The 14,508-nt window shown below is 39.6% G+C and overlaps 1 protein-coding gene across 4 annotated transcripts in view; it reads right to left on the bottom strand.

The window, feature by feature from the left end:
• The window catches only part of BBOX1 (gamma-butyrobetaine hydroxylase 1), a 74,825-nt gene that overhangs the window by 26,215 nt on the left and 34,102 nt on the right, over window positions 1-14,508 (bottom strand). For all 4 annotated transcript variants that reach the window (XM_006020700.3, XM_006020699.3, XM_025200378.1 and 1 more), the window contains exon 3: window positions 5,444-5,642. In XM_006020700.3, the coding sequence (XP_006020762.1) occupies window positions 5,444-5,642 (199 nt within the window). The remainder of the gene's footprint in view (window positions 1-5,443; window positions 5,643-14,508) is intronic.

Here is a 14,508-nt window from a genome sequence, read left to right on the forward strand (position 1 = left end):
GGAAAGGGATCTTGGAGTCCTAGTGGACTCCAAGATGAACATGAGTCATCAGTGTGACGAAGTCATCAGAAAAGCTGATGGCACTTTATCGTGCATCAGCAGATGCATGATGAACAGAACCAAGGAGGTGATACTTCCCCTCTATCGGGCGCTGGTCAGACCACAGTTGGAGTACTGCATGCAATTTTGGGCGCCGCACTTCAAGAGGGATGTGGATAACCTGGACAGGGTCCAGAGAAGGGCCACTTGTATGGTTAAGGGCTTGCAGACCAAGCCCTATGAGGACAGACTAGGGCACCTGGACCTCTTCAGCCTCCGCAAGTGAAGGTTGAGAGGCAACCTTGTGGCTGCCTATAAGTTCATCACGGGGGCACAGAAGGGAATTGGTGAGGTTTTACTCACCAAGGCACCCCTGGGGGTTACAAGAAGTAAGGCCACAAGCTAACAGAGAGCAGATTTAGACTAGACATTAGGAAGAACTTCTTCACAGTTAGAGTGGCCAAAGTCTGGAATGGGCTCCCGAGGGACGTGGTGCTCTCCCCTACCCTGGGGGTCTTCAAGAGGAGGTTAGATAGGCATCTAGCTGGGGTCATCTAGACCCAGCACTCTTTGCTGCCTATGCAGGGGGTCGGACTCGATGATCTATTGAGGTCCCTTCTGACCCTAACATCTATGAATCTATGAATCAAGCGCATGCAGACACAAGTTAATGAAGGTGCTCTGCTTTGGAGCACCTTCATTTGAACCCTCATGTAATGGGGGTTCAGATTGTCATGGGACTGGGCCCTTTTGAAGTGCTCTGCAGCTGTGCACTTATGTTAGGTCATGGCTTTAGAGTACTTTCAGAGGCCAAATTGGGTGAAAATTGTCACTTCTGTCTGCACCCAAAATACACAACAGGGAAAAACTTCAAAAGCTCAATTTGTTGTTAAACAAAGAAAGGTGAAAGGTAACTTGACTACACTGTAACTTTACTTTCATATGGAGGAAACATCAAGAACCAAATGGCTCTTGGATCTAGAGAAGACCTAATGGTCTCTTCTGGGTTTAAAATTTATGAATCTATGAACTGGTGCTAAATCAATTCCTAGCCTAGTACAGTCTATAACAGTGGTCTCCCCCTAGCCATTGGGAGTAGCGGGAGGGACGCTTGTAGTTTCTGGTGCGTCCAGGCCTTCTGTCACAACACAACAAAAAGCCTGAAAAGATTTTACATTACTAAAGTCCTTAATAAACTTTTCTAGATAATTTTTCCTTACGTGTTTATCATAATAAGTGTGCTTAAAGAAGGAATTGAAAATTACACTGATCTAACAGACACAATTTGCTCTATTCATTGCTATATAAGGATTTGTATATATTGCTTCCCTGCCCATTTCACCCATTCTGCATGTTTCCAGGATCACAGATCTGCAGAGTATGCAACTTGAAAAGCCCTGAATGCAGTATACAGCTTCCTGTATATTCCAAATATACAGGAAGCAGGTATGGGTGGGTGGGACTAAGGCCCCTGGCACATGTTACAATCAATGAATTGCAAATTGTACTAATCTCTTACATTTTAGTTGGTCACTGTTTTGACTTTCAGAAAGACTGATAGTCAGCATCTTATGTACAGAGGATGCATTCAGGGGCATGTCTAGATGAGCACACGTGCAGTGTGTAGCACCTCAAACCTGTTGCACGTGCAGTGAACATGCAACTGTATGAAGTGCAGTGTCAAAATTTGATACCAGGATGTCCGGTATTAAAAAAAAAAATGCCACAAAAAACGGTGCAGTTCACATACCAGTAGCATGTGTTGCCAGAAACAGAGCCTGGCCCTCCAGAGCCACACTCTGGCTGCTGGCTAGACGCTGTGCAGCTGGATTGGCAGTGTTATTGCCTCAGAAGGCACCCAGGCCCTGAGGTAATGCTGCTTGGGCTAGCACAGGTGCTGAGCCCAGCCTCCCCTACCCGACCCGGGACAATTTGGCGCATGCCAGAGTGCACATGCAGGGGTATGTCTGGGGACCCAAAGCAGTGCCACAAATGCATGCCCCTGGTTTTTGTGCCCCTGGAAATGCATGCCTCTGGATGATGTGCCCAAGAAGTTCCTTCAGGTTTTGGAGGGATTTCTTGTTCCGGCAATCTCCCCCATTTTAAATGCAAAGAACCAAATCTCTCTCATAACACTAGAATCTTCTAAAATGAAAGATACTTTTTTAGTTTTATCACTGGTGATTTTATATGGCCAGAGAAATAGGATCTTTTTACATGTTTATAGCAGTTGCCTATTATGGTCACATTACTGTGTTATTTAAGGAAATTGACAGACTTTTAATGGAGACAAACACAGTAGAAAAAGATTTAGGTAAATGTTGGCCTGGTTATTTAGTTTCCATTTTAGGCCTCCTGTTAACCAGTAAATTTTCCTAGAGCAGGTTTAGCAAGAGCATGCCAATAGCTGATTCACAACAGCAGCAACTCTTTTCTTCTGGACCAGCAGGTAGTGCTCATGATTGGAGTAATCTGTTGCTTTCTCAAAGATCATGTAATCGGAAAGTGTTATCAGATGCATTCTTATATTGAACCAATAACACAAAGATACTTGCACTGACTTTTTTGAAAAATATTGAACTCTGTATGTGCCATGGATTTTTAATCTAGTTCCTGTTGCATAAATATTGGATTTTTTTTAAAGGCCGATAGAACTCCACTAATGCTTTCCCCAGTTACTGGCACTGCCGCTTTATGTTGGGGTCCAATTTTCACAGCTGCATTCATGCAACCCTGCTGATTTCAATGTTAATGCATCAGTAAGACTGAGCGCCAAATTTAGCTCGGGGACTGGAGCCCAGTACCTGGGTGGGCATGAAGCAGCATTAAAATGACAGAATGGAAATTAAATCAGAAGGAACTTGTGCAGTGCCAGAAATCAGCTACTGGATCATGAGGGTTAAATTTCTGCCTTTCAGAACTTTTTCAATAAACTTGAAAGATGGTAACATTTCAAATAATTTATTTTTCCACTACAGCCCATGGCTCAGCTATTTTAGTTTGGTAAATAAAGACTTAATTTTACTTGGGTATTTATTTACTTTGCCCAGGATTTTACCCTTCATTAAGAAGAAGCCAGAAATGAGAAGAAAAGATCCTTCTGCACCTTCTCTCTTCTCATGTCATATGCTAACATTGTGGATAAACATATTTTCCCTATTATCACCCATACGTATTGTGCTTATCAATCTCACCAGTACTGCATATGCCAATATGACTTGTATGTGGCCTCATACATAAACGTTATTAAAAGGAAGTCAAGTTTCACTTGTGTGTTCTAATCTGGAAGGAATGTGGTCTTTCCAGCCAAGGTTTGAATTCTTTTTTTCTTCTGTTTATTTAATTTTTTTTCAGAGGAGGAGAAATTTATTGTTGCCCACATTGTAACTTAAGAACAGTGGTGTTTGAAATAAAGAAGGGGTGTTTAGCTATCATTTTTTATTACTGGAACCAAGGAATAAAAAAATAAAGATTTATTTTGCTGGGAGTCCCTGGATATCATGGTTTCAGTGGCTAAGCAGTCATCAGTGTATGCTATATAAATGGCAAAAAAATATTAGCAAAAATACAGATGGTAGAATTTAAATCAGGAAAGAGGATTTCTGATGTATATTATAAAAGTTATTTCCAGGATGTGTATGTGCATGATGCATAGGAAGACATCTGTTAATAACTTTTTCTTTATTAATTCTTCTACCACATGATAAGGAAGAAAGAAATTTAGGTTCCCAGTTTTTGAAGCTCAAGGAAGAACTTACATGTTTCAAATTAGGCACATACTTTTGCTTCTTAGTGAATCAGGCCCTTTGGACTGACTGTAATTTGGAAGAACAAATCTGCAAAAGAAACACAGTGGGCATGTCTACACATGTATTTTACTGCCCAGTAGACTAATCTGCTGCATAGTAAAGCATCACCATTTACGTGTGTGGGGCAATTTGGCTGGTGTAGACTAATTGACTGAGCTGTCAGACAGTCCCATCAGACACAAGTACTATCCAATGGCAGAGTAAATTACTGCGCTTAAATTCATGTGTAGACGGTAATGTCCAGATTAGTTTACTCAGGTTCAAATTGTGCCAGAGTTTATTTAGTCACATTAATTGCACATGTAGATGCGACCAGTATTTTTGTTTGTCTTAGCAGGGCAAAATTCACCCTGGACATGGGGGTTTATAGAAAGCTTTCAAAGCAGTTGTTCTTTATTGACAAAGGGTGGTTGCAGAATGGGTGTACAGTAAAACATTTACCTTATATGTGCGATAGAAATAGACTGTACCCAGTCAGGGCTGTAACCACTGAGTCTGCACTCACATGAACTTTCTCTACTTCAGGAATTCTTAATGCAGGGGTTGCAAACATATATTGCCCTACTCTTTCCATCTAACTAAATGAGAGGAGGCTGTGTTTAAATAGGAAGAGAGTCTTATTGTGGGCCACTTATGAAAGAGGTTTACAACTAAATAATCTAGTCAGCTTGGAAAATGCCTTTTATAAGTTCACATTGGAATCCATATTTTTTGCGGATTTTGGCATGGCTGTGAAACTTTACAGTAAACTCTCATTTAATGGCAGTGAAATTTGTACTTATTACATCTCTCTATTGATATGAAAGAAAATCACCTCAGTGAAAGGGGACCAGTTTCAGCATTACTGTGGACATGGTATGGACATAACCAAAGTTTGGATGCAGATGCAGACATTTTAGAAGTGTTTGGATCAGGTTTCTGATCAAGCGTGTAGTCTGTGGTATAGATAAGTGTTTTGCTTGCTATTGTAAAGCTGTATATCAATTTATATTTGGTTTAATTTCTGTTGTATTTGTTTTATTACATAACTGTTACCATTATTGTTTACTCCAAGGTATTTTGCTATTTGTCATTTGTCTGAGGTATTTTGCTATTTGTCATACATATTTGTCTCTCACAGCAAAGCAATCCACATATATGGTCTTATGTGACACCATGTTTTCTAGTGTGAAGCCAAGAAAAAAAATTAAAACTGATTAATCCCCAAGAAAGGTCCTACACTCTGAAGGTGTAGCCAACAAAGGGCATTTTTAGATGGGCAAGCACCACAACACTGGGTGCTTTGAACAGCACCCGGCACTGCAACACTTGCAGTTGTATAAGTGGCAAAATGCCAGCCAGCACAAAGAAAATGGTGGCGATGTGCTTTTGAACTACGACACCTCAGAGGTGCTTTAGTTCAAAAGTGCCCCACCGCCATTTTCTCCACAGTGACATGCATTTTGCTACGTATATAACTGAAAGCAGCTCAGCATGGTGCACATCAGCTCCAATTAATCAAGTCTGCTCCAAAGGGGTGGATCTCTGGCATGTCCGAAAACTAAAAGGTATGTTTATAAATGCCCAAAGCTGGGACACTTGAAAAATGAACTCACCCATAAAATGTGAGCCGCAGGAAACCAATCCTTTTGCCAAGCTTAACTAACTCTCCCTGTCTAGTGGCAGCTCCGGTTAACATTACAATTCCAACTTTCTTAAGGGTTGACAGCCATGTATAGGCACTTTCATCACTGCTTAAGACATCTTCAAAAGACATCTCTGGGAATTGCAGATCTGAGCCCCAATATTCATGTTCTGAAAGACAAAAGAAATATTGAAATAAGCATTTAGCTACTTCCATGTTAAAGCTCAGGGCGTCTCTACAATATTAAAGCTTTGTGTATGTTTGTCTGTTTCTGAATATGGCCCCGAGGCTACACTCAGATCTGTATGGCTAGATATCTGAGTCTTTGATATTTAGAAGGCACAAGTGTCCTGTAGTAGTGAAATACAACACATGACTGAATACCAAATGACATTTGAAACAATATAATTTGAAGCCGATACTGCACTGCAAAACATAAATCAGAAATGTGTATGTCTCTCCCTCCACATGTAGACTAAAGGAATGAAAACTCAGATTTACTTTACTTTTTGTTTCTTTCATGCTATGCTATAACTTCTATTTCTTATTTTTATTAAAGTAGAGTCTAGAGATCCCTGTCAGGATTGCTACCCCACTGCTCTAACTATGCTGTGGATCCAGACTAAAAGAGAATCCTTTCTGTGAACAGCTTACACAAGAAAAGCAGGAAAAAGAAATGGTTTAATGTATTGTTATAAACAGAATAATTCAATTACACTTGGTAAAATCTACAAAACAAAGAAATCTCATGATTAACACACAACAGGTACAGTATCCAGCTACAGAATAGAGTGCTATACCATATGCAACTATTGAGCAAACACTACCTTGCTTCCACTTCTTTTTTCCTGTGTGGAAAATTTCAGGCAGTCCACTGAGAATGGACACAGTCTGTCCAACATGGGCACAACAGTGGAGCATTGACTTTCTACAGATGCCAGATCCTTAAACTTATATTCCAGGCCAACAGCTTAGTAATGGTTGTTGATTTTAGTTTTAACAATATTGCTTCCTTTATCCCATAATGAGGCTTAGAGTAACCACATTTTGTTTGAATTGGAGAGTTCAGGAACAGATAAGTCTTCAAATACAGAGAGAGATATTGGTCCCATGGGAGATTTGCATTGAAGATGAATTAAAGTAACTTAATGGACTGTGACTAGAAAGAAACACACTTTTTTTTCTCTATTTTCCTTTGTTCTTTCTTTTCTTTGGACTTCTCCAAGGAAGAATGTGTTCTGCTGTCATACAATATGTTCTTAAGCTAGTTCGTAGAGTTAGAAAAAAAACAGATGTAAACTTATAGTGGGAAAAGAAAGTAAGAATTATTATTATTGTATTTGGGCAGATTTTCCACAAATATCGAAGGGAGTATGTAATTCACAGGAGACAAGGCCTTGCATAAGATAAAATATCTAGGTCATCTTTACATCATGGGAAACTTAAAAAAATTGTTTTCAATTTAAGAAAATGATAGAACATCAAATGTTGGTTTGGATTGTGGTGTTTGAAACCAAAACTGAGAAAATAGGGTTAGATACAGAGATGCACTGCCTGTGTAGCATTTCTTGTTTGCAGGGGACAAAGGCACAAGCTGCATCTCCAGGCAAGCACAGGGAGGACATGTTGAAGTGGTGATTACCATAGTGCTTGAAGCATTTCTCATACTGCTGAAATCAATACAAATTTTATTATTGATTTTAACAGGTTCAGGATCAAGCACAAAAAGGAATGCAACTTGGAAGTTCCATAGCACCAGTCTTGGACAACTGGCCAGTCCAGATCCCAAGACACGAACAAGCCTTTATACCAGTTCTGGGGTGTTTTGCCTCACTGGTACTGCTATGATTCCCCCATGCCCTGAACTTGGCAAGAATGAAAAACTGGATTCTGGCAGCTTCTACACAGGAGTGCAGTTGAGGGCAGAAAGGCTCCCTTCATCCCTTCATGTGCCCATGTGCAAGAGCAGTTAGAATCTGACCCATTATTTAGGAAAAAATAGGTAAACATGGCAGGCATTTCCTTAATTCTCTTTTCTTTTATTTCCTTTCCTCTTCTCTACCTCTCCGTCGTCTTCTCCTTGATCCCTGTGGGCACAAGGAACTATGTCTGAGATAGGAACCTGAATGAGAGATTTTTTTCTCCTCCCAGAATTTTGAACGGGGCTTTTTACAGTACCTATGTTTCCAATACTTAATTTTCATCTAGAAAAACATTTTTGTTCTAACTTGCTATTTCATGGTTTTCCAGTAATGAGAGCAAATAGGAATGATACAGACCAGACATGTGAAACAGCTGAGGGACTTCCCGTAGATTTGTAGAACCATGCTTCACACATGCCTATAATTGACCTCTCATCTTCTTCCCCTTCTTGATTTCATTTAGTCTTTTCCCAACTCAATATAGAAATTCAATTCCTGGCATTCCAACACAATGAAGTTCAGTTTTTTTTTTTTGTTACAGACAACACTCCCATCCCTCTTCCTAGAACATGTGAGCACAGTGATTAAGAAATATAGTGCTTCTCTCACTCTGGAGTTTTTTTCCAGCAGTTCTGATGTGTTATAAAATATATATGAGTCAAGGACCAGATGTGGAACAAAATTCTGTTTCTCTTAACAGTGCAGATCCCCTGATGAGTACTGTAAAAACGCTTCCCTTTACAAGCAAATTGTGCCATTTCACTGCCAACTTGAGCAAAGGACAGCATGCCATTGTACAGTAGTAGGGAAACTCTTGGAGAGATTGTGCCTTGTGGCAGTCCAACCTGGAAAGAATGGTGCAAGCTGCACTATTTTTTACCCTGCTCCTCCCGCACTATAGCCAGCTCAATTTATGAACTGGTGCATGGTAAGGAATAGGCCATGGTCCCACTCTTTTACTCTGTTCTTCCCATCCTGTAGGCAACTTAATTTGTGAACTGGCATATGGTAGGGAATATACCACAGTCATACTTTGTACCAGTGACTTTTGTAACTATCTAATTTCCACATCTTTCCAACAGAACACTTCCTATGTGGAAAATTGCAAATATTACAGGCCAGGGGTTTTCAACCTTTTTTAGTCTAAGTACCCCTGGTGCCCGGATGCCGAGTGGGGGGTGCATGGCACACGGCTGGATGCTGGCGGGAACAGTGCACAGGCGGGCAGGGATGACGTGCTGCCGCCTCCCAGGAGCAGAGCCGGGGTGGGGCGAGGAAGCTCACTGGGCTGTGGTGAGGGCAGCAGCACCCCTCTGCGGGGCAGGAAAGCTCAGCCACTGCCATAAGCAAGCTTCCCCACCCTGAAGAGGGGTGCCACTGCCCTTGCCCTGCCCCAGCCATGCTCTTGGGAGGTGGAGGCACTCCATCCCCACCTACACATATGTACCCCCAGGACTGGTCCAAGTACCCCCAGGGGTATGCATAACCCCAGTTGACAACCCCTACTATAGGCTTTCGCACAGGGCATCATGCAATGGATGAGACTTATTGCACTCTTCCTCACATCCTACTCCAAATAAGATACGTAAAGCACAGTGCCTGAGTTAGAACAGACATTTGACTTGTATAGCTGAAGAAGCATTCCCTTTCAGAGAGTGTTCAGGGAAGGAATGCAGCCAATCTCTGATTCTTTGATATCCATGAAAGGAGACTACTGCATCTGCTGGGGGAAAACTACACATTATTTATGTATTAAGTAAAATTCAAAAGTAATTCTCAAAACATTCTCAATAATTTTGTTTTGTGAGTATGAATGTATAACTCAAAGTTTTGTGTAAACAGATGACACCTGAAACCAGTGGCAACACATAGGGGGTGCATGGGGGTGTATGTGCACCCCCTGAGAGTGCTGGTGAACCCCCTGACAGGCTGTGCTTTCTGCTTAGGCGATGGGCGGGGGAGGGCAGGTGAGCACCGGCTGGGGAGTGGGAGCACTGGATGTAGTGCTGCGGCTACTTCTGGGAGCACCCCTTGTCGGCGAGATTGGCCGTGGGGGTACCTCCCCTCCCCGTTCCCGGTTGCTTACTGGTTGCTGGGACGGCACATGCCCCCATCCTGCCCTGACTAAGGTGGCACCAGTTGCCCATGCCTTAAACTGATTCTAACATAAGCATCAACATCCTTAATTACATAACCATCCACCACAAAGCAAAAAAGGAAAGATGTATGTTTTCCTATCTATCTGAATCTCTTATAATAGCACTACTTATTGTTTAAATTCATGTAGCATGTTCTGCATGCTGCCTGGGCCTACAAGAAAACACAGACCATTTCAAAAGTGAGTGATCTTATATGACTAGCAATAGGCAGAGTGAAGGAAGAAGGTCAAATTCAAAATATAGACACTTTTTATGAATGTATTGTACATAACTCTCTTTTATTGAAGGATGACTAGCTAGTCAACCACTTGCTTTAATCACTGTAGAAATGGGCCCTAATCAATCATTACACGTGCAATTAATGTGATTGAATATACTCCAGCTCAGTTACCATCTACGTGTGTGTTTAAATGCAATAATTTACTGCTCTGCCGGATATCACTTGTATCTGATATGAGTATCTGACAGTGCAGTAAATTAGTCTACTGCACCCTAATTGCTGTGCACATGTAGACAATGACACTTTATTGTGCAGCAAATTAGTCTGCTGTGCAATAAAGTGTCTTGTGTAGACATGCCCAGTGAGGAGTTAAGACTACCTTCCTTACCCTCTTAGCATATTTGAATCTTGGGTTGGGTTATGCTCTTTGGAAACAACTTCCTATAAGACACAGGTGTGCTGGGAAAGATGCTCTGGTTCAGTTCCCTCTACTCACTACTGCATAAGGGCGTAAGAGAAGTGTGAGAAATTGAGTCTCAAGATCAGAGCTCCTTCCAAGGACAGAGAAGTTATGAGCTTTGTACAGAGCTCAGTATCAATCTATCCATCCATCTGTTTGAAGACAGGGTACTGACATACTGTTTGACAACTAACTGTCTTCTGTCTAGTTTATAGTGTTGCTGATTCTCATGATTCTTATTGTGACTTTTGCAACAATTGATGCTCTACTGTAAGTCCCAGCTCCTGAAGACAAATGCTTATGAGAAATTTCAGTTTTCCTTGATAAACAAAGGAAGTTTTGGTTCTCCTAGATGTGGAGATAAGCTTCAAAATATCACTTGTGGGTACCCAGAATTAAAAAAAAAAAGAATCCAACATTAATTATTATTTAAAATCCACATGGTTTTGGAAGGACTGACTCATCATTTTTTAGGTATATGTGACTGGAAGTAATGTAGTTTTCCCCTCCTGGACTTTAGTGTAGGTGCTATCAGTATACAATATCCTCTTAATTGGCAAGAAAAGTTAGGGGGTATAATTTTTAGTAAGTTCCCACTGTTTTCTGTCAGTGTCCATTATAGACAACTTACTAAATTCTGGCTAATAAAAGGTAACAAAGAAAAGAGAAACATTTCCATGCAATAGTAAGCATGTCAGTTTTTTGCTTTCTGTGTCTGTCCATTATAGCAATTATTTGCTTTGTCCAGATTGTTGCTTGCATTGCTTCTACCAGGAGTGCTTGGCTGAATTTGTATTTTAAAAAATTGACCTTTTCTAGTGTAGACAATTTGTGCTGGCGTTAGCCTATTTTTGAGGGCAGTCAGGAGTACTTTGTGCCATCTTTCTTTAGTAAATTCCAAAATCCTCAGTAAAATATTATGAAAATTAGATTAATCGCTCCCATTTATTGATCATAATGTAGGTAAAGGTGAAGAAATTGAAAATCAAAACATGCAACAACCAATCCTTTAAAGTCTTTTTTGTTACACAAAGCTTCATGACTAGCATCTTTACTAGATTCCATGCGTCTAGTTTTAATATACTTGAAAGTGTGGATGGTACCTTTCAGATTAATGATTTCCACAATTTGGCTTTTAAATGAAATTAAAAAAAATTAAAAAGTGAGACTGAGTCATCAAAGAATGCAATATAAGATTATATTTTGAAAAACTGTGTTTTCCTTTTGTGATAGATACTATAAAGATTAATGGAATCCTAGATGTGATAGACATATTTAGAAAAAAAAGGACAAAAGCTTAATTTTGTACAGACACTTCAGTGTGGATTGATCTTCACTGCATAGATCTAAAGTATTTATGTCAAAAGATCTCTTTTTACCATCTTCTGGAGCTCTGCTTAAATTATGGCATTGCTGTTGTAATTCTTTGATATTTCAGGGACATGCAAAAAGTCAAATAGCAAACGATGCTCCTCAGGATGTGAAAATTGTTCTTTCAGTCACTGTATGACAGTGTGAGAAACATAAAGAAATCCATCCCCCATTACTTTATTGTTCTTTTTTGAATTGGCTGATGGTTCATCTCTTGCCTCATAATCAAGCATTATCTTTTTAGTTCCTACTTTCAGATGTTTTTCTTGTGAGAGTCAGCTTTGATTTCTAGCTTACTAATTAGTTCCTTAACATGAATGAGGATGCTTGGAAATCCCTTATCAGAACAGTATTTTACAATAAAATCCTTTTGGGCATTTAGCTGATGCACAGATTGCTCAATTTTCATTCCAACTTCTTGAAGCACTTTGTTTGTGTGGTTGACTTCATAAAGTATATCATGCCGAAGTATCACACCAGGCAGGAATGTGTAGTAACTGCAGATTTTGAAAGCCAGCACTTCAACATCACTTCAAGTTTTATATTTGTAGAGCTTTATGGATTTGAATTGCTGGCAAATGAAACTAAATCACAACAGACTTCTGAAATGTTGCACTGAAATTTGTGGAGTGCATCATTTTAGTTTTCTCATTTTGTTTCATGTAAGGTTTTCAGAAATAGATTGGTCATATGTTTGTACATTATATCACAGGCTGCAAGAGAGTATAAACCCTTTGAACATTATGAAAAATACCATAAATCTAGTACAACAATTTCCAGCATCAAAAGGTGTACATCACATAGAAAACCCCCCCAACACACTCTCTAGTTAAGATCCCAAACATTGTCCTTAAATCCAGTTGGGTTTGCCTTTCATATCTGCTGCATTGTTATAATCTTGACTTCTCAGATCACTGAGATCCCATTTTTTGAGTGCTCAAGGAAAGCTTTTGTCATTCCAGCCCCCAGAAAATCTGCCATCTTCAAAAATCCATTGGCATGTTCTTTGAACATAAAACAACCTCCTTGTGCCTCATCTGTTTCTTCTGAAGAAACAAATCTTAACAATTATTATCATCTGTTTTTGTTTGCCATCTTGGGTTCAGTGAAGTATAACAGAACAATAATAGGATGCCTTCAAGAAAGAATCATCTCTGTTTTAATTACATTCCTCAAATTTGTTGGAAGTGTTTTTGCCCAGGTAGTAAGCACAGAGTTCCTTCCACATATTTTGTTGGAGCTGTTTTTTCATCACAGAGTCCTTTTTCTGAAGAAACTCTGCAAATAAAAAAACAAACAAACAACAAAAAACCCTTTCCCGTTGTTAGGTTTGACCTAGAAACCACTACACATAGCCCAAGCAAAAGTCTCTGTTCTGTAACTAATGCTCAATTGCAATGATAAGGAGAAGACAGTCTTAGATAAAGGAGGCTTGAAAACAAAAACAGAATTAGTGGAGTAGGGCAAAGAGCTGATTTAAATATTAAAATTCACACCCCTAGGTGGGGAGAAAGTATGCTAATGAAACATATATGTATGGAAATGAGATACATAGCTAAAACACAGGTATAGACACATGCTCAGTAAAGAACTCCTTGCGTCACTCCCTTATAACCAATTAGCAAACAAGAATGCTTATGAAGGTCCAATACTCCTGTATAAAAGATGCTCATAATTAAGAATCTGTGTGCTTGTTACGTGAAATTATTCCGCTTGCACCTTGTATTGCTAGCAATAAATCTTTATACTTTCACCCCTGGTATCTTTATTGGCTTTTGCATACCGGGCACGATCCCAGACTTGAGCTGGGGCTCAACACCGTTATGGGATGAATAGAGCCTGTCCATTTAAATTTGTGTGGAAATGTTTTCTATTCTGTGTAGACTGATCAGATCAAAACACTTTCCCAAAACAGCTGGCCAGTATTTTAATAATTTGACACTAAATTTCTTTATCAATCTTTTGATCTTACTTTAGTCTAAAATTTAAGGCTGTCCTCATTTGGTAACTTTTCACATGATGTGACATTTTCACACCATTCCGAGTTAAATCAAATTTTTAAACAACCCAAAGTAACAAGCTGAATCAGTTGAAGTCTCCATTTGAAAGCTTCCCTCCATCTGTTTGAAGACAAGGTATTGACATGCTGTTTGACAACTGTCTTCTGGCTAGTTTACAGTGTTGCTGATTCTCATGATACTTATTGTGACTTCTACAACATTTAATGTTCTACTTTAAGTCCCAGCTCGTGGAGACAAATGCGTATGAGAAATTTACTTTCCTTGATAAACAAAGGACGATTTTGTTTTCCTAGATGTGGAGAAAAGCTTGGAAATATCACTTGTTGGGTACCCAGAACTGCATCTGGAATTGGATGAAAATTGAAAGCTGAAAATATTATTTTATGATTATCTAAAGGAAACTCTTTATGTCTTTTTTTTTGTAGTGGCGAAGCATTCACAAGCAAATGATGAACACGGTCATTGACTGACTGAATCGTTAAGAACCTCATTCCTCTGTATTCTGTGAATAATTGCATCAAATTCTTAGTACTCAAACACATAGCCACATTCACAGATGGAGCTGCCTCATGGGTGACACTATTTTCTTCTTTTTCTCTTGTTTCAGAGTTATCAAAACTGTCAGCTGACATAAAAAATTTTCACTGGAGGTTATTTGCAGAAGTAGGAACAATGTTTTGGCTGGCTGAACATTCATCACTACAAGATTCTGGTCCATGAGTTGGAAGGATACATAAAGCATCTAACTGACATCTGAACAAGAGGGGCATTGCTTCTATGATGCTACTTCACATATTCTCCTGTAGAATTCATGTGGTCCACCATAAATAAACAGAGCTCTTCAGAGGAAATAACTAGAAAGAGCTTTGCAATATGTCTCAGC

The sequence above is a fragment of the Alligator sinensis genome, unplaced genomic scaffold (assembly GCF_000455745.1).
Source record: "Alligator sinensis unplaced genomic scaffold, ASM45574v1 scaffold165_2, whole genome shotgun sequence".
NCBI classification, from domain to species: domain Eukaryota; kingdom Metazoa; phylum Chordata; order Crocodylia; family Alligatoridae; genus Alligator; species Alligator sinensis.